Below are 21,087 nucleotides of genomic sequence, written 5' to 3'. Positions count from 1 at the left end.
CAACCTCAAGCATCTCGGTTCCCTCAACTCTTTCATCAGGTGTCATCATCAGAGACATCTGAGGACCGTATCCTACACTTGGGGAAACTGTGAGCGAGGCTTGATTCCATCCGATCCAAGGGGATGCGAAACTGGTGAAGACACCAGGAAAATGCATTGGCCTTTGGGTGGCGACAAACACCACCGCCAACACCACAACACCCTGTTCTCACTGATGATGAAGAGCTCAGCCCAGAGGTGGAAGGATCAGCACTCCAAGCCCTGGAACAGAACTTGGACCCCACCCTCCTCCAAGTGCCCTCAACCACTGTGCATTGACTATCAGGCCAGGTGTTGGACCTCTGTCCTAAGAGGTGACCCCTGTCCTCTAGCTCCCCAGAGCAACAGTGAAGATATGAGGGTGAGAAAATGACCAAGACAGATAAGACACCCCTTCTCTTTTGCATGCCAGTAGGGATATGTTTTTCTTTTCATGTGTCCCCTAGAAAGGTATCAATATTATAAACAACCATGCACAAGATCAGCACACTGTTGGTGTGCACACACACCACAATATGTAGAAAAAACGTGGAATTATGGCTGGGTGTGGTGGCGCATGCCTGTAGTCCTAGTAGCTTGGGAGGCTAAGGCGGGAGGATCTCAAGGCAACATCCACCAACCATCATTTCCTTTTTGGGTGGGTACCGGGGATTGAACTCAGGGGCACTCAACCACTGAGTCCCATCCCCAGCCCTTTTTTATATTTTATTTAGAGACAGGGTCTCACTGAGTTGCTTAGTGCCTTACGTTTGCTGAGGCTGGCTTTGAACTCACGATCCTCCTGCCTCAGCCTCCAGAGCTGATTGGGTTACAGGCGTGCGCCACTGTGCCCAGCCTGCTATCTCTTTTGTAAGGTTACTCTGGGTCCCTGCACTACAGCCTTCTTGGACCATTGGCCCCTTGAAACCTAACTTTAACCTCTTCCACCGTATCTTTCCCCTGAACTGGAGAAAAAGACCTTTCCGGCAACCCTACCCCACTGAGAGAGTGTGAGGAAAGTGCTGGAACTTCCTGCTGCAGAGAGTGCCCCTGTGCTTTTACCCACTTTCTACACACATGTGCTTATACACTTGGCATGCCACACGAGGGCTTCCAGGACCCTAAAACGTCCATACAATAAAACTCTAGCCTGGAAGATTGATTGATTGATTTAAGGACTGGGGATTGAACCCAGGGTGCTTAACCAACTAGTGACATCCTCAGCCCTTTTTTATATTTTATTTAGAGACAGGGTCTTGCTAAGTGGCTCAGGGCCTTGCTGAGGCTGGCTTTGAACTCGCCAAGCCTCCTGCCTCAGCCTCCCAAGCTACTGGGATGACAGGTATGTGCCACTGTGCCCAGATGACCTGGAAGATTTGAATCTCTTTAACTAGAGAGGTGACTTCACCATAAAGAGAATGTACATTTGGAATCCACTGGCAAGGCCTGGATCATTTTTCAAATTATAATAGCCTTTCTCACCTCCCAAATAAGTGACTTATTTAGCTTCAATTTAATACACAATGACAGATACAATTTGGAATAAGGTTGCAAAACTGCTTCTCAGTTGAATTGTACCTTGGAGTCCCTTTTAAATGCCATCTAAATCTTGTCCCTCTATTTGGCAGAGAAGTACAGGTGCATTGTGAGAATGTGCTCTCCAAACGGTGCCACCACTAAACTGCCATTGACTGGCATACACAAGTGGCCTATTAGTGGGCTAAGTACAGAGTATTCTGGAGAAGAGTTTTACATTTCTTCTTTGGTAAGACTTAACTTTATGATCCATCTCAAAATCATTTAAATGATTTGAAAATGCATTTGAAAATAGATTTGAAAATGGATTCAGTATCAAAACTCTTGTTGGCACTCTGGGAGATATATATATATATACACTTAACTATGCTATTTGTATGTAAAATTTTCAAATATGATTTTTATTTTCTGGGAGCATGCTAATTATTTATGATGCTGTCTTTTATCTGGTTATGCCCTGGATTGTTCAAAAGAAAAGCTACATTTACGTATATATACATCTATCTCCCAAAATTAAAGTTAACTTGTATGTCTTTTCTAGATTACCTCCCTAAGGACTTGGGACTTGAAAGTAAATTCAGTTTTGAACTAGTGACAGCCTGGGACCAGGTCTGCATTACTGTGATTGTCTTTTGCCTCATTCTCTTAGGTGAGACACCAGCTTTTATTTTATTTTTGGTACAGGGGATTGAACCAAGGAGTGCTCAACCCCTGAGCCCCATCCCCAGCCCTTTTTTATATTTTATTTAGAGACAGGATCTCCCTGAGTTGCTTACAGCATCACTTTTGCTGAGGCTGGCTTTGAACTCATGATCCTCCTGCCTCAGCCTTCCGAGCCACTTGGATCACAGGCTTGCACCCCACCCCAATTCCTTTCAAGCTTCTTAAAGGGACCCTGTGTATACTAAAAACATGATGGAGAGAAGCATCTGGTACACCAATGGCAGAATATCATCCCAGGCCCTCCTCTGACTACCTGCAACAAACTCACTGTACCAACAAGTATGTGTTGATGGTTGTGCCTGTGTTGGAGCCTGGGGGTGCACAGTGGGTAAATAAGGGTACCTGACCTCCTGGAATGTATATCTGAACGTGTAGCTGATGCCCGTGACTGTATGTGTACGGGTGGACATTAGCCAAATGGCCCTCCTGTATTGAAAACTGCATGAAAACTGCACACTGCAATGTCCTTCAGATACGAGGTACCAGGAACCTGTGGAGGAATGTTCGACCAACAGTCACAGCAGCTTCTAAGTCCCCAGGGTAGAAAGGCCGGCCCTGCCCGGCAGGGCAATGGGGTGGTCTAAGATGAACTCGGAGGCCAAGTCTGCTTCCAGACTGTGGCAGGGAGTCTGCACTTGGCTTTTGGCTTGGGAGATGGGGACCCACTCATGATCTAAAGTGGCCAACATACTCCCAGAATGTTGTTCCGGCTCCTGGGCAGGGAGCTGAGCTGGGAAAGCAGTGGAACAGGCAGGCCAATGAGGAGGCTGTCCCTGCAGTCCCCTGGGGGACAGAAGAAGGGGGTGTATTACAAACAGGGTTCCTGCCCTCCACGTCTCCAGCTTCAGCAAATGCTTGGGATTTGAGAGAGAGCAATACCAAGCACTGCCACTTTTTTTTGTTGTTGTTATGGGGATTGAACCCAGGGATGCTTGACCACTGAGCTACATCCTCAGCCCTTTTGAGGGTCTTGTTAAGTTGCTGAGGCTGGCCTCGAATCTGGGATCTTCCTGCCTCAGCCTCCCATGTGGCTGGGGACAGAAAAACTGCAGGCATGCATCACTGCACCCAGCCATGCTAATATTTTTGAAGCAAGAATTTGATTTGAGTCTCAAATCACAGCAAATTAGGAAGAAGGAAAGGGGCTCGATTTTAAAACCTCCATAAAAGTCCTTAGCCACACAGTGGCCCTGATCTTGTATCATAAGACCTTCTAAGACAGAACCGTACCATCCTCCCTGAAGTGAACGACCCTTACACTGCTTCCTGTCAGGCCAGGATAATCGGGAAGATGCCACGGTTTGTAGAAATGGAAATGGGATGGGGAAATCAACTGATCAGTTATTTCGCAGAATGATTTCGAAATGGAGGTACTTACAAAGTGAACTGAAAATATTTGCTCGGAAGAGCAAATGAATACAGACAGCACTTAGGAGCTTAAATGATGAAGAGAATTCATGTGGCTTGAAAAATGACAAATTGATCCATTTTAAAGCAAAATTATTTACAGTTCACTTATCTGCCAAGACCCAAGGCCACTGGAGCAATTCACATGGACAACAGGAAATATTCCAAGTGCTGATGAGGTCAATGTCATTGGAGGTTGAATGAAAACCAGAGACTCAGATCCAAAACCCAGCAAAGGATGGCTCTGTGTCCTGTTGGTTTGTTTTGGTTTTTTTTTTTTTTTTGGGGGGGGGTCTCTGGCATCATTGATGGGTCGAAGCTAAATGACTTTCTCCCAAAAGGCATGTGAAAGGAGTTAGTGCAGGAAGAAGAGCGAAAGCCCTGACTGGATATGAACACAAGCTTTGCTTCCCAATGCCATGTTTTAACGGAATCCAAAACTATGCCAAGCTCAGTGGCACACGCCTGTGATCCCGCAGCTCGGGAGGCTGAGGGAGGAGGATCGAAAGTTCAAGGCCAGCCTCAGCAAAAGTGAGGTCCTAAGCAACTCAGGGAGACCCTGTCTCTAAATAAAATACAAAATAGGGCTGGGGATGTGGCTCAGTGGCCGAGTGCCCCTGGGTTCCATCCCTGGTACCAGAAAAAAGAAAAAAATGCACTGTCTTTGTTCTAGGGGGCGCCAAAGGGCTCTCCCCTGAGATCTTGAACCTGAACCCAGCTGTGTGGAGGGGAGAGGCCAGGAAATATCACCTGGGTAAACTCACTCAGCCATCCCCCATTTACCAGTCTCTCTGCTTCCCTGGGGAATGGTGATGGGATCTGTGGCCATGCTGGTGAGACAGGTGGCCTTGGGCGAGGGGGAGCAGAGAGAAGGGTGAACAGCAACTTGGAGAGAGTGAAAAAGGCAGGATTCATAAAACTGAATGATTCAGGTGGGGATCGCTCAATGTGCACGTTCTCTACCGTCTTTGTGTCTCAAGGACTGGTTTTCCTTTAGCATCCCTTTAAAGGAAAAAGAGATGGAGTGCCATGAACAAAGGCCTGCTGTTATTATTTTTATCTTGCTAAGTTTGCCAGAAAGAAGTTGAAGAAATCTCCTTGCCCGCCATCCAGGGTCCCTTCCAGTCAGTAGGAAGATTTGTCTCCTTAATACACTTTCTTTTATCCAATAATAGTAAGTAAATAATCTGGTTTCCTATATCACTCAGGCTGCCGGGGAACTCCAAAGTATAACATAGCTCCGTCACAGCACTGAATTTCATCTTGTCCTGACTTTCTGTGACTACTTGCTTGTTGTGACTGAGAGCAGAATGATTTTCGTAAGGTGTATACTTGTCTATGTTATACTTCTGCCACATTAACTTCTCAAAATATATTCTCAGTAGACTTTAATTTTCATGGTAAAGATCTGTTCATGTGGTTTCTCTCACCAGTTCCATGAAAGCAGTATTTCCTATTTCAGTTCCCACTGAAAACCTGCACTAGGTGTGGCAGGAGAAGACACTCAGTAAACACTTGCTGATGGAGTGAGTGCATACAACATTTTGGGGAACTCTGACAATGAAGCCGTTTTCAATGAATGGAGTAATCAAGACCCTATTTGTCTATGAGCTTTAAAAAGAGCAATGCCACAACCATGGAGCATCGTATTTATTATTGCATTTCTAGTGCCTCACACCAAACCTGACACTTGATAGGTTCTTTTTTTGGGGGGAGGGTATTGGGGATTCAACCCAGGGACACATAACCCCCACGCCACATCCCCAGCCCCCTTTTTTTATACATTTAATTGCTGAGTTGCTAATGGCCTCGCTAAGTGGCTGAGGCTGGCTTTGAACTCTCGATCCTCCTGCCTCAGCCTCCTGAGCCCCTGGGATGACAGGCGTGTGCTATCACACCTGGCATTTGATAGGTTCTTAATACTAGTTTGTGGAATAAATGGATGAACAGACGGGTGGGTAAGTAAATCAAAGATGAATGTATGTAAGGATGGCTGTACATATAGATAGATGGACGGACAGATGGATACAGAGAGGGGTGGATGGGCAGATGAAGAAACAGAGAAAGAAAAAGTTGAAAAAGGAAGTAGGAGGAAAATCCAAGTGAATGTGACTTAAAACACAGGGTCTGGTGTGACACTGGTCATTTTAAATTCTCAGACAGAACGTCCTTAAGTGTGATTCAGACTGACAGTCCCAGTTAAGTTTGCAGTCAGGATGACTAAGTTGAGCCAGAGAATCTGTTTTCTAGAGAGATCTAAAACCCAACAGCAAATATCTTTTATTTTTATCTCTGTTGTTTGGCAGAGAAATCCCTGATATTATGGAAGTTCAGATATCAAATAAATACAATGATATTAAGACATAGTCACTGTCCCCAATGAGGCTATAACCACAAACTGAGCAACCACACTCAATCCAGTGGGTGAAGCTGCTTATTAAGAATAAACTTACGGGGAGGCTCGGGATGGGGCTCAGTGGTAGGGCCCCTGTGTAGCTGGTGCGAGGTCCTGGGTTCAATTCTCGGCACCACATAAAAACAAATAAATAAAATAAAAGTATGGTGTCTACCTACAACTTAAAAAAAAATTGAAAAAAAATATGCTTATAGGGATACCCAGGAGGGGGAATATGACATTCTGCTCTAATAAAGACTAACTAATTATTGCAAACATTTAAAAAGAAAAGAAATGAGGTGTGAAAGCACGCAGAAGCTGTCCGTCACCTGAGGAAACCGATCAAGCCAGCAACCTCTAAGAAAAATACAACCCCAGCCCCCCGTCCTGGATTCCAAAACCACGTGCACAGAGCTGCTTGGCAAATCCAAGCGAGTCACAACCCAGGCTTGTGATCATGCAGCCTGCAGAACTGGCCCAATCGGTCCCAACCCGAGTGAGCGACTTTCAGGTCCCAGGGCACCCAGCTTCCTTGTGGATCCCCCACCAGAAAAATCCCCCCCCCCCCGTCTCTGTGGTAGGACATCACTGAGATGCCGACTGGGAGAGGGAAGGGGCTTCCCGCCCACCTGTGCAGAGCTCCCACCCATCACAGATGTGAGCTCCACTGCCAAGAGCACACCTTGGCTGACAGCCCCCGAGTTCCTGCAGCAGCTGCCAGAGTGGACCAGCACTGCCGCCCAGACCGTCATCCCCGTGCTGGCACTGGAATCGGGGAAAGACAAGCCTCAAGTTGGGGGGTTTGTTCTTTGGGAGCCCCGCAGCCACCACTGTGTGGGCCTGTGGTAATTAAGAGCCAGCAGACTGTGGCCAAAGCCGTTAAGAGAGCTCTTTCCCTAGGAAGGCAGCCCGAGTAATTGGCTGGCTGCTTGCTAATGACATGGCTCTTGCAAAATAAACTGGCTCCAGGGTGGGGGCGCCCACTGCGTTGGTGAATGCAGGCTCTGTACCTGTTTGAGACCCTTTGGGGGTTCCCCAGGTAATGCCAAAACGCTATGGGGAAGATGAGTTGTACCCGGATTTCAAAAATCCTTGTGCCCAGTAAATGTAAGTAGGATGCCAGAGAGGGACACCTGGCTGCCTCTGGTCATGCCACCAGTGTCACACTGCTATGTCTCCCCATAGGCTTCTTGTCTGGGCCATGCAGGTGTTTAAAATAAACCCATGTCTCAGCCCAGCATGGCTGCAGGTAGGGGAGGAGAAAAGAGAAAAAAACGGCTTGCGCCAACCCGAGCTCGGGAGACACGTCTTCCAGACTCACTTCTATTTTTCTGAAGGCCAAATGGGTTTTTGACGACGGGCAAGGGACAGGGGGACACACATGCGCACATGCACACGAGTTAGCATCTCTGGAGCTCCAGTGTGGACACAGACCAGCCCATCCCTGCCTAACACAGACTGACAGGGCCAGCAGCCCTGGAGTCGCCCTTCCCCATCACCATGGCACTATGCCAATGGAATCACATCAATGACTGCAGGTTTTTCTCTCTGGAGAACTTAGGAGTGGGGCTCGGGGATGCAGGAAGCTCCCTCTCCTGTCTTAATAAACTTCTGCTTGGCGCCACCACGCTTGGAGACAGGTGGGAAGAACTGAGCCCAGCCCTGGAAGCATGCAAAGTTTTAAAGGTCCTTCTTTCCCGGGGGGTGGGGGGGGATGCACGAAGCTGTAAATCTGCCCGTCCCCCCCAAAATCTTTTAAGTCACCAGGAAGCACCCTTCTGGATCCCAGTGCTAATGAACTGGGAAGCCTCTTCCCACCCCGATCAATTACACAGAGTTCCAGATTTTGAATTTTTAAGTAGCATTTTAATTTGTTGTTAGTGCCCCCCGGAGCAAAAGCAGCAGACCACCAAGCCCAAACACCATAACCTCCAAGCCATTAGCTAACGTGTCAAGTAGGTAATGCATCTTCAGGGAAACCAGATTAGAAAGGACAGCAAAACATTGATTTTTTTTTTTTTAAAGAATCCTATACCTGCAGCATAATGCTGCTAAAGCCAGCCAAACAACAAAGGGCATTTCCACAGCTAGGAAATGTCTTATTCTCAGGGCTGGGGCCACGCAAAACCTGCTCCACCCGAGCATGGACATGCTCACGGGGCAAAAGAAGCCTTCCTTAAACCTACAGGCTTTAGAATTTGTAAATAAGTCATCAATCCATGCACCAAAAAAAAAGAAAAAAAAATGCTCTGGGAGAGAATGAGTAGCCATGTGAACCGGCTGGAAACACCAGTTGAGAGCAATGCTACCCAGGGAGCAGGTGGAGTCTTTTTCCAAAAGGAAACAATAGCATTTGTATGTAGCAAGTTAAAACCCGGCTCTGAAACTCATCTGCTGGAAGGAGAGTTGTGATCCCTCTGCATGGTGAAGGTACTCACATGCAATCCTTTATCCCAGCTCCTGCAGCTTTGCCCACGAATCCCCCATAGTTTACAAGATAAGCCCAAACCCCCATCTATACCAAACAGATCCCCAGAACTTAATCAAAGCAAGCCACCGGCTCCCGTCTCCGAAATGCATTCAGCCAAGGGAAGCCAGATCTCGCACACCCTCCCACACCAACCCCCGCGCCAACCCCCCACCCCCAAACAAGCACCAAGTAGCTGACAAGTCCTTACCGACTTTGGGCTCTTCTTGGGAACCGGCAGCCCTGGAAGAAAAAAAAAAAAAAAAAGGAGGGGAGGGGGGAAGAGATCATTAGCATATAAATGTTACCTTTTTCTTAAAGAACAATCCCCAGGTGTTTCATGGCCACCTAGCCATCTGCAGAGTTATGTCAGATTTCTCCCCAGCATCGGAGTTACCAGGCTGTTCATATCGAATCAAAGCCGAGGGAGGAGGGAGGCGACAGGCAGATCTATCTGCATTAGCTATGCTGAGTTGTACTGCAGCAGCCTGGAGGCTTGGAAAAGAAATTCACAGACCTCAGCGGCCTGGGAAATTGAACACTCGGACAGAATCTCAAATGCTCTTCTGGATTAAGAGAGACTTAACTTACAATTAAGTCCAGGATCTTTTCCTTTCCCCCGCGATCCACTTGTCAACGGAAGCAGACCAATCAGAATAGAGGAAGGGGTATATATTTAGTTTCAAAGGAGAGCATGGTTAAAATTAAATTTTTTTTCCATTTCTGTCTTTTTTTCTTTTTTCTCCTCTCTGTCTTTTAGAAGAGAAGCCGCCTTCTTGATTTGGATGAGCTCAACACCACAACAAAGACGGATGCTCTTTTGCCAGAAGAAGGGAAAAAATAGGAGCCCAAGTCCAAGTGGGTCTAGGATCCCTCCCCGATGATCATCAGCTCCTGTCTGGATGCCTGTCAGTCAGTCACCCAGCCAACCTCCTCCTTGGCTTGTTAGAAAGACTGGGGCTCACTCAGTCCAGCCCCCCGAGGGCAAAGCATGTCACTGGGCATGAGAGAGAAAAATTACACACAGCTGAGGACAAAAAGAGACGCTCTTGGAGAAAGAGTGGTTGGCTGTCCCCAAACCCTCTGCTTAGTGGGAGGGCACAAGCTGACGGGGGGGGGGGGGGGGGGGGACCAGACAGTGATATCTGCACTTCTAGAAAACTCAGTAGCAACTAGGGGCAGGCTTAGAGGGAATGTGTCACCCGTGGAGTGTGAGAAAGAGAGGTGAGAAAGAAAAATAAGGCACATCTTGGGGTTTCAGAAGTGATCCTTTTCACAAGCTGCCACCTTTATTTATTTATTTATTTATTTATTTATTTATTTATTTATTTATTTATTTATTTATTTATTCATTCATTCATTCTGTCCCGGCAGGGGTTAGAATGCGAAAGGCAGATTCCATTTATATACCAAGTGACAGAGATACACTTGGGATCTGTGGATTCTGCAGAAGAAATTTCAACTTGTTCCTGAGAGCGATTCCTGTGCAGTACCGGGATGATGTCAACTCTTTGGGAAGTGACTTGTCAAGCCAGCCACAAGCCAGGAGAAGTTCAGCACAAGTAATTCCAGGCAACGGAAGTGGGCGAGGGAGGACGAAGTCACCCAGAGGAGTGACACGGGTGTGCCCACTGCAAGTGAAGCGTGACAAGAATCACTCCTGCTGAGATACTTTGGGGACCGTCTCCACGGAGGCTCCTCACATTGCCAGAATGAGGTCAGCACAGTCTGGCTCTGGGACTTTGGAGTGCCTCAGGAACATTAGGTTCCTTGTTAAAAATGCAGAACCCCAGGCGCCAACCTCAGGGGCCCAGGAATCTGCAGTGTTAATTAACAGCTCTTCCTAGGCCATCTGATGCAAGATGTCAGAGGACCATATTTAAGGAAACTCTAGAAAGAACGAATTTTTTTTTCAATTAAGGTAAACTCAGGCAACCCTTAGCATGACACGCTAGAACCTCAATGCCTCAGTTTCTCCAGAGGCAAGATGGAAATGATAAATCTCACTTCCCAAGATAGCGAAGATAAATAAGGGGAAATGCTTAAAAGCCTTCTTCTTCTTCTTCATCTTTCTGTAGTACCAGGGATTGAACCCAGGTGCTTAACCACTGAGCCATATCCCCAGCCCTTTTTATATTTTGCTTTGAGACAGGGTCTCACTAAGTTACCTGGGACCTTGCTAAGTTGCTGAGGCTGGCTTTGAACTCATGATCCTCCTGCCTCAGCCTCCCAAGTCGTTGAGATGACAGGTGTGTGCCACGGGGCCTGGCTGTTTAAAAGCCTTCTACCTAACTCACCTCCAACATCTAAATCTCTCACCTTCCTTGGCCAAGTGACATCATTCAAAAAGGAAGTGGGTATGATTATCTTGCTCTAACTAGGGAGAACCCATCTGCTAAACATATCAACATATAAAAAAGACTTAGGAGAAATATTTCGCCCATAGACAACGAGTTGAAAAATTCTGATATTTCTTTATTAATCTGAAAATAATCATCAGGCATTTTCAGGTATATTCATATGATTTCCGTAAAAATAATATGGATCACTGGAGGCACTCAAAATTATATTATATTGCATGGTTAAATTCAGATAGCTAAGAATGCTTCAGTTAGGGGGCTAAGTAAAATAAACCAGGTTTCATTACAGCTAGCTTTTACAGAACCTGCCTCTGCCTGGGATCCTAATGACCTCATATAAAAATATGCATTAGGAATCTCCACCCAGGCAGGTGGAGTCAGGGCAAGATGGTTTCAATCCACACTGGCCAGTCTCTTACGATGTTCAGACCCAAACTAAAGGGCACTTTTCCTTCTCATCACAGAGATGCACACCCCACCCAAGATGCATCCAGGTGGACATTCACTATAGCATTGTTGGCATAAGGGAAACCTGGAAACCACTGGAGGGATTACATAAACTGGGGGTGGCCCACCCATGTGTTCTTTGAACACTCTGCACTGGTTCAAAGAAATGAGCTCAGTTGACAGATAAGAACACTGCAGGTTGCCTGTGGTATACACCTGTCATCCCAGTGGCTTGGGAGGCTGAGGCAGGAGGATCGTGAGTTCAAAGCCAGCCTCAGCAACTTAGTGAGGCCCTAAGCAACTCAGGGAGACCCTGTCTCTAAATAAAATACAAAATAGGGCTGGGGATGGGGCTCAGTGGTTAGGCACCCCTGGGTGTAATCTTCTGGTACCAAAACAACAACAACAATAAAAACACCAAAACCACAAAACACTTAAGGCCTCCAAAACATAATGAGGTGTTAAAACAGCAAGCAGCAGAATGCAGGTGTGGCAGGGGACAGTTGCCCACACATGCCTGGCTTTTGGTGGTGAATGTCCCCATCAAACATGACAGGGATGCTTCTCCTGGAGCGAGGAGGGGTAGGGATCAGAGACACTAGTTTAAGGCTACTTTAGCCTTATTTAGAATTCCTTTTCAAGAATACTGCATTCACTTCTCACTGAGGCAATAAAATATTAATTAGAAAATAAACATTAATTAATTAACGGCCCTTCCACTGTTAACTACACCAAAGTCAACCAGTCTGGAAGATATGGGGGTGTGGGAGAGTAGAGGGAAAAGGAAATGGAAAAGTGCGATCATGCATTGACATCAAATTTCATGCATGTGAATTTGTTGCGATGAACCCAACTACCAGGTATGACTATAAAACTTTAATTAAAAAAAATAAGTAAGAAAGAAAGGGGCTGGGATTGTGGCTCAGTGATACTGCACTTGCCTAATATGGGTGAGGTACTGGGTTCGATTCTCACTGCTGCATGTAAATAAATTTTTTTAGAAGTCAATCAACAACCAAAAACATATTTAATAAAAGAAGAAAGAAAGAAAGACAATTAAAGTCTGTTTCTTCTAGGAAGACCAAAAGGTCTCAGATCAACTGGTCCAAGCTACATTTGACAACAAATACGAAAATCTTTTTTTTTAATTGAAGAAGGCTTCAAAATTCTTCTTGGTCAGCCATTTGCCCCAAACCTTTGTTTTTCAAAAGCCACCCACCTTTTTTTTTTGCAGGACCCAAAAATGGGTTATAGCCACAAATGAATATTTAAATAGTTAAAATCAAGAGACTTCACTTGACTGCTCTTTAAAAAAAAAAAAAATCAAACATTTGTTTTAGGCCCATATGGTCATTAAATCTTAAAATCTAATAAATATGAATGCTGGAACAAACCTCCTATTACAATTTATAATTTATTTTAGCCAGAACAATTCAGAAGGATTGAAACAGCTGGGAAGCCCTAACGAAAAAGACTCAGAGGGTCACTGCTGGCCAAGATGGTCCAGGACGGAAGAACCATGGCTGGAGCTCTGTGCGGAATCAGCTGCAGGCCACCCCATTCCGGATGGGTCATGGGTGGCAGCATTAGCTGACTCTCTGGGGCACGTCCAGGGTTTTTCTGAGACAAATGTACTCTGTACACCCAGTGGCAGTGGGGCGATTGTGGCCTGTCCCTCACGACACATTATTACATGGGAACCCGAGGGCAGAGACGGCACCGGTCTTAACGGGCCCCTCTGGTCCACCCTGGGGCAGGAAGGGGCGTTTCAGAAGAGGTGGAAGAAAGGGAGAAAGGTCCCTGGCTCACACCATCTGCTCTTAGCACCCAGATGACAGCAAATGTGACTTCTAAGGGATCCCAGAAAACGTTTCCAGGGCATGTTCAAATCGGGAGTCCGAGTGTGATCCATGGAAGTGACAAAAGCAGGGGACCTCAGTTTCCAAAGTTCCCTGTGAATGAGGTGTCCCTCCAGAGAGAACAAATGGCAGCTTCTCTGCTAGTGACGGGGACCTGACCAGTGAACACGAGGAGGAGGAGGCATCTCTTCGTCTTTAAACATCAAGGCCACAAACTGTGCTCCTGAACGTGTTCTCCTGTCACTAAAGGGCACGATGGCATTCTAGGTCAACTTACACAATGGTAGGGCACAAATAATTTATATGAAAAATGTATAACAGAATCCTAGGCATTTGCTAACAAAGACTCAAAGGCTATATACTTTATTTGGCTCATGGGATTCCGGGTGGCTTTATGACCTATTTGAATATCTTCTACAACCAGGAAAGCATTTATGATACCTGTAACTCACAGGTACCTACAGATACCACAATAAACACACGTCTATACTGGCTTTCTAAGTAAGATAAACGCAACACGTTGCAGGACACTTTATTGCAGATTTAAATCTCTCAAGCCATCGCAGATCTCTGCATGTTTCCAGAGTCGCTTCTTTTCCCCAAGGAGCACAGGTTTTTCAAGCCCTGTTGAGGTAGAGACTTATGACTCACGGGGACGAGGGCAGACACAGGAGAGCCCGGGATAGCTATTAGGGAAGCCAAACTAAAGCTGCCATTCCAGCCTGGAGGTGACCAAAACCTGGACTTCTATGGAACTAACACGTCCCCCAAGGATTCAAGAAAGTGAGACTGCCAACCAGTAGGAAAGAATCAAGAAAAACTGTGCCAAAGGCTTTGAATGGGGGAATCCCGAAGTCTCTGTGGCACACAGAGCAGATTGACACACAATAAAAAAAAAAAAAATGTACCAACCGTGTCACCAATTTGAACTTTTTCATTGTGGTTTTCATTCCTCCTTTGCATCGGGTCCCTAGCTTGGTGTACTTTAAAATGAAAATATTTTGGTTGCCTCCTAAGCAGTCCAACAACGCTGCATCTCACTAATCCACATGCCACTGAACACACGGGATTCTTTACAGAGTTTTGTAAAGCAAAATGGATTAGAAAAGTCCTGGAGCTAAATCAGGGAGCACTGTGTGCACAGAGCGAGAACTGGATATATAGTGATGGGGGGAGGGAAACCTAGAAAAAACGAGGAGCCTAAAACTTTGACTCAGTCAACTCAACATTAGAGTTTGTACTAAGGCAAAAGTCAGGGAGTCTGACAAAGATTCATATAAAAATATGATCAATACAAATTATTATTATTATTATTATTATTATTATTATTATTATTATTGGCATCACAGATTGAACCTAGGGGCACTTAACCACTGAACCACATCCCCAGCACTTTTTATTTTTTATTTAGAGACAAGGTCTCCCTGAGTTGCTTAAGGCTTCACTAACTTGTGGGGGCTGGCTTTGAACTTTCAATCCTCCTGCCTCAGCCTCCCGAGCTGCTGGGATGACAGGCGTGCACCACGGCAACCAGTGAACACAGCATTGTTGAAAGAAAATAAAAAACAGAAACAATCTGAACTTCTGAGAAGAGAGGACAAAGCCAACAGACCTCTATGAATAAGATGAAAAATTCTGAATTCTTTAAAAATGAGTCCAAGGAAGACTATATAGTGATTGGGGAAAGCAGTAATGTTCTATGACAAGGAAAACAGTGTAAAATAGAAATGAAAAAATAAATGCATTGTTAAAAAGTAGATATGCATCTATACTCACATATATTATTCACATATATCATACTAAAGACTAAAGGAAATGTAATGAAAACATTGTTTCTAAACAGTAGGGTGAGGGAGTGATTCATCTTCTGATTTTCAGTATTTTCCAGCTTTTCTAGATTTTATACATAATGCAGCTGTAATTAAGTAAACAGCTGAGCATTACCAACGAGTGCAGCCAATATTTTGTGCACTTGGACAATGGTACTACTTCCTGGCCTGAGTGCAGGGCTGGATTAACACACTGGAGATGTTCCTAGCTTTCACTCAACTTAATGACTGCCTTCCCTACGCAATGGAATATACCGGTAAAGGGATGGAAGTGGAGGTTCTTGTGAAACAAGTGAAATAATTCAATCCTAAAAAATCAGCTCCATCCATTTACCTGCAAATGGATCATTTCATTCTTTTTTAAGGCTGAGTAATATTCCCTTGTGTACAGATGCCACATTTTCTTTATCCATTCATCTGTTGAGGGGCCTCTGGGTTGGTTCCATAGCATAGCTATTGTGAGTCGAGCTGCTAAAAATATTGATGTGACTATGTTGCCATAGTATGCTGATTTTAAATCCTTTGGTATATACTGAGGAGTGGTTCCATTCCAAGTTTTCTAAGGAACCTCCATGCTGTTTTCTGGAGTGGCTGCACCAATGTGCAGTCCCACCAGCAATGGATGAGTGTGCCTTTTCCCGCACGTCCTCACCAACATTTATAAGCAAGTCTTTCCTGAAGAAACAGTATTTTAGCTGAGACTTGAATTATGAAAAGGAACCGGGCAGGTGGTTATTTGTTCACACAAGATCTTTCACAGGCCTCGCAAAGCATTACTGGAGAGATCCAGGAAAATGGAACATGGTCCTGTGCTGGAGGAGTTTCGGATTGTCTCAATGGGGAAAGAAGCAAAGCAGGAGTTGGTGAGCAACCCGTGCCCCGAGAGGATTCACTAGTGCTCCTCTTAGGAGTACAGAGAAAAGAAATCAAAGGGCCGGGGATGTGGTGCAGTGGTAGAACACCCCGGGTTTGATCCCAGTACTGAAAAAAAGAAAAAGAAAGAAAGAAAGAAAGAAAGAAAGAAAGAAAGAAAGAAAGAAAGAGAGAGAGAGAGAGAGAGAGAGAGAGAGAGAGAGAGAGAGAGAGAGAGAGAGAGAGAGAGAGAGAGAAAGAAAGAAAGAAAGAAAGAAAGAAAGAAAGAAAGAAAGAAAGAGAAATCTAATCCAATGTGGGAAAGTGGGCAAAAGGGGGGGTGGGAGGACAGTCAGCATTTTATCATTGAGAGAGGGAGGAGGAGGGACCAAGGGCCAGGATGAATGGCGGATTGAATCATAATATGATTTTTAAGGTCTTCTTAAGCTAACGAAGGGCCTCAGGGTCATCTCACAGCTAAGCTTAAAAGCCCGGGAACATTTTCACTGCAGGACTTTACAAACGCCATATATCACAAAATTGAATCCATAAAACAAAATGAAAAACAATCCCAATTTGGACATGTTTGATTTTTTTTTTCCTCCTTCCTCTAGCCAAATACTATCATCAACTCTGCAGTGTCATTTTTCAATGCAAATATGATACCAGAGGCCAAGAACAGGGCTATCAGATCCATTGGCTCCCAAAACACCAAGACATTCTTTCCTCTGGGGACCTAATAATGGCCGTGGTGAAATATCATTGCCATCCCCATTCAGAGGTGTGATTGGGCTTCGGAGGTCTGGACTACAGGGCTCCCAATAACATGTCACTTGGTATTTCGTGAAGATTAGAGAATACAGTCGGATAGGTTTTGTGTCTACGGAGAAGTCCGCTTCAATTACACCGTACATATAGCCTAATAAATATGTCCCCGGGAAAAATAAGTAGCTCACAAGGCAGGTGGCTGCTAATGGTTTACAGAGCCTTTCCCCAGAGTCATGAGCCTTGAACTGACACAGGGGAGGACAGCCCAGGTGTCATCAATACCTGGTCTGCGGAAGGACCCAGAAAGACCCTGTTCTTATTTCTTTAATTTTCTGGGTTGTTTTTTTTTTAAATTTTTTTTTTTAAGTTGTAGATGGACACCATACCTTTATTTAATTTATTTATTTTTATATGGTGCTGAGGATCCAACCCAGGGCCTCACACATGCTAGGCAAGCGCTCTGCCACTGATCCACAGCCCAGCCCAAGAGCTCATCCTTCATACACATTCATTCTTCAGAACTGCTCTCTGAGGCAAGTCCCCGTATCCTCCCTGTTGCCAGATGAGAAAACTGATGGTTGCATAAGACGGCACCGAGGAGAAGTGGTCTCATCTCACCCTTATGCTCTTAAATACTAAACAGGATGTCCTCATTCAAAGGTACTGAAGCTGTTTTGGATAACAGCCCACTAAGAAATAGGAAAACACAGTGGTTCATCTATACAAAATACACAGAGAGAAAACTACAAAAGGCGTACGGAGAATACACATAGAGAACCCTCATAGAAGAGAGCGGGTCGAGGTATCTGAAATCCGTAATGGTGGCATGGATTTTGAAAGACAATTCTTCCTTTTTTTTTTTTTTTTGGTTGTAGATAGACACAATGATTTCATTTTGTTTATTGATTTCTATGTGGTGCTGAGGATGGAACCCAGGGCCTCACGCGTGCTCGGCAAGTGCTCTACCTCTGAGCCACCACCCCAGCCCAAGAAGCCAGTTCTTTTCGACAGAAGGAATGGGCATCTATGCATAGTCAGTCAATTTCCCTGATATTTTACTCCAAGTCACAGGACTGAAATCATCGATCACTGTGGGCTCTACATGCTAAAAATACACTTAAGTTCAGTCTCTGATTTGGGGGTAAGGAAGCAAGTCTTCAAAGCTACACAACGAATACCAAGCCTTATGAAAGAGTTTTAAATGAGAAGTAGCTTTATCCAGCTGTTTCCTGACTCAAACATGATTTTTTCTTTCTTTCTTTTTTTTTTTTTTTTTTTTGATACTGGAGATTGAACCCAGAGGTTGTTAACCACTGAGCCCCATCCCCAGCCCTGTTTTATATTTTATTTAGAGACAGGGTCTCGCTGAGTTGTTTAAAGCCTCACACTAAGTCGCTGAGGCTGGCTTTGAACTCGTGACCCTCCTGCCTCAGCCTCCTGCACCGCAGGGATGACAGGCGTGGGCCATGACGTCTGGCTACATGATTTTTCTTTATTTTTTTAATGGTCGGGGGTTGGAGGTAGGAAAAAGGATGGTGGTAGTCAGTAGAATGAGTATGGCCTCTTCTCTTCAGAGGACAGAACAAACAAAAGAACTTCAAAACTCCACTCATGTGTCATATGATGTACCACGGGGACAATGGCAGATCTTTCTTCTCCAGGAAATATTCCTCACCGACACGACTCCTTCAGGTGGAATTCAGATGTCTCTTGTGAGTCTAGGAAGGCTCTCTGGAGCCATGTAGGTTGGAACGCTTTGTTTAAGAACAGGGTCCTGCCAACAGGGCGGTCCAAAAACACTTGCACCTCTGAGGCACGAAGGGCAGGGAGGGGGATGGGAATGGGAAAGACAGTGGAGGGAATGGGACAGAACTTTCCCGTGTTCCTATGTGAACACACGACCAGGGACACTCCACATCATGTCCCACCACAAGCATGGGGAGTTAGACTCCATGTGTGTATACGATGTCAAAATGCACTCTGCTGCCATGTGTAACTGAAAAGAACAGATATAAAAATAAAGACCCCTCCACTGTCGGACTGACGGCTTGATGTTTCTCAACCTGAATTTCAAATGTGAATCATTTATTGTGTGAATGCTCAAGGGTCGGCCTCACCGACCTCTTCCCAACAGCCCTTCAGGAAGTCGTGCCTGGGAAGGGAGGAGACGTGGGAATCTGGACACTCCACGGCACTAGGTTCCACCGCATTTGAAACTTTGACTTTCAGCCACACTGACTAGGAAGTACAAACAGGAATGACGAAACAATAGCTCACAACAGTTCCCTGAAAGAAAAACACAGATAAGGATCCTGTTTCCAAAACCAGGATGCCGTAGGGGCCCTGATTGTAAGGTCACCAGCCCCAGAGGGAAAGCTCTCACTGTGGTTGGTACCGAGAAGCTTCTACGTTGGAGAAGTACCTGGAGGACCTCTTCCTCCGTGTGGCCGACTTTGAGGCTGGTTCTTATCCTGACTTCTTATTTTTAGCCATGTCAGTGTAGGCACAGGACCAGAAAAGAGATCTAGAAGAATATCCTGAATTTGATCTTGCAGGACACCAAGCCTTGAGAGCCAAGTCCCTTCTTGCTGCTTCCTGACCTTTCCCACCACGTCTGTCTCAAAAACTATTCTGAACCCCCCCATGTCCCTCTATCTCTTCTGACACTTTTTTTTTTTTGCGTCAATGACCATGAGAGCATAGCACCAGGCCTTTTATGCTTTATCTTTTTTTAATCATTTTTTCTTTTTAGTTATCCAGGGCAGTAGAGTGCCTTTTGACCTATCATACCTACATGGAGTCTAACTCCCCATGCTTGTGGTTGGACATGATGTGGAGTGTCCCTGGTCGTGTGTTCACATAGGAACATGGGAAAGTTCTGTCCCATTCACTCCACTGTCTTTCCCGTTCCCATCCCCCTCCCTCCTTCCACTCCGCCCTGACCCATCGGGTGAACCTCGCCTTCTCCCTCCCTGAACACCCCCAATGTCCTCTGCCTCACTCTTTAGGTCCTTTAATCCCTCAGGCACACAGAGGCCAGAGAAGTCTTTCCGGAGCATGGATCAGATTACAAGGTCCCCTGGCTGCCCGCCCCTATGGCTTCCCAAGACAGCATCCATGAAATGCAGGCTCCTTTCTAGGTCCCACCAAGCCCTCCTCGACTGGACCCTGCCTTGCTCCTCCAACCAGCTACCAAAAAATCCTCCATCCCCTAGTCCATCCGCTCCAGCAAGCTGCCACGCACCATTTCTATGCTACCTCTGTCATCCCTCTGGGCATTATTGCCTGCCACTGGCCCTGCCTGGACCACGAAGCCCGAGAACACGCATGCGTGGCTGCTTCTCGCCATTCAGGAACTCACTCCCCAGACATCACTCCTGAGAACCCAACCAGGCCATCAGCAGGTCTGAAGGGACTCTGGACACTCAGACCTGATCCACACCATCCAGGGTCTCTGTTGCATGGACTGCCGCGTGCTCCAGCCCCTTTCTGCCCACCGGTGTATCCTTGCTGTGGACTTGTTTACGACCTGGCTACACAGGGGTGGTCTGCCTGCACCTTCTGTCCCCACCCCAGAACAGCGTCTGGCCCTCAGTTCCATAAAAAGTCTTTCAAGCCCATGGGTGAATGTGCAGAGCCCCCGAAGTGAGTTTATGTTTGGGGGGGGGCGTGCAGGGAGGAGCTGATGAGGCCCGGGCAGGGGCAGCCTGGCCTTCCTTTTTATCCCCATTATCGCCACAGTGACTATTTAACGGCTGATGATCCTCAGTCTGTTCCTGGATTTATTGGTGAGCTGCCAGGATCGGCTGCACTCACAGATGCTTTTCTCAGCACCGAGAAAAAGGTTCCACTGTGCCACCTTGTGTCCTGACTTCCCATCACAGCGACAAGCTCGCTCGCTTCTCAGAACCAAATGCCACTCAAAAAAGAAATCTCAGCAACCACCCTGCTCCCCCCCTCCCACCCAAAAAGAGGGAAAAAAAAATCCCAAGCCCTGCCAGCTCGCACTCCCTGTAAACATGTCCTCAAGGATTCTTCAAGGGCCCAAATAACACCACAGAGAAAGAGGCTTTCACATCTTTCCTTCTAAAAGCAACTTGTAAAACGACACCGAGTTCCAAGGCTCCAAAGGCCTCATCCTTCTCCACCAAAAGCAAAGACGCCACTTCTTCAGGCCGAGCCTGGGGCCTCTTGAGCAGTCTTCACACACGGATGGGTGTGACAATGACTTTTTTGATCACGAAGGACTTTTGCAAAATTGGAGGGAAATTTTCCAGATGGCTCCGGAAGAGCATCTCGTGTTTGGCGATTTCAATTAACTTGAACGGCTGCTTAATTGCAGCTAGCCACGGCCCTGGCACCACATCCAACCTCTTAAATTGAGGAGACGCGTGAGCCCGGGTCACGGTTACCAAGAGCAAGGCAA

The 21,087-nt window shown here is 46.0% G+C and overlaps 1 protein-coding gene across 5 annotated transcripts in view; it reads right to left on the bottom strand.

Moving 5' to 3' along the window:
- Magi1 (membrane associated guanylate kinase, WW and PDZ domain containing 1) overlaps positions 1–21,087 on the bottom strand; it is a 614,610-nt gene that overhangs the window by 33,222 nt on the left and 560,301 nt on the right. For all 5 annotated transcript variants that reach the window (XM_077795606.1, XM_077795607.1, XM_077795604.1 and 2 more), the window contains exon 13: positions 8,758–8,789. In XM_077795606.1, coding sequence (XP_077651732.1) covers positions 8,758–8,789 — 32 coding nt within the window. The remainder of the gene's footprint in view (positions 1–8,757; positions 8,790–21,087) is intronic.

Source organism: Urocitellus parryii, chromosome 3 (genome assembly GCF_045843805.1).
Source record: "Urocitellus parryii isolate mUroPar1 chromosome 3, mUroPar1.hap1, whole genome shotgun sequence".
NCBI lineage: Eukaryota > Metazoa > Chordata > Mammalia > Rodentia > Sciuridae > Urocitellus > Urocitellus parryii.
This window is presented reverse-complemented; position numbering and strand designations above follow the sequence as displayed.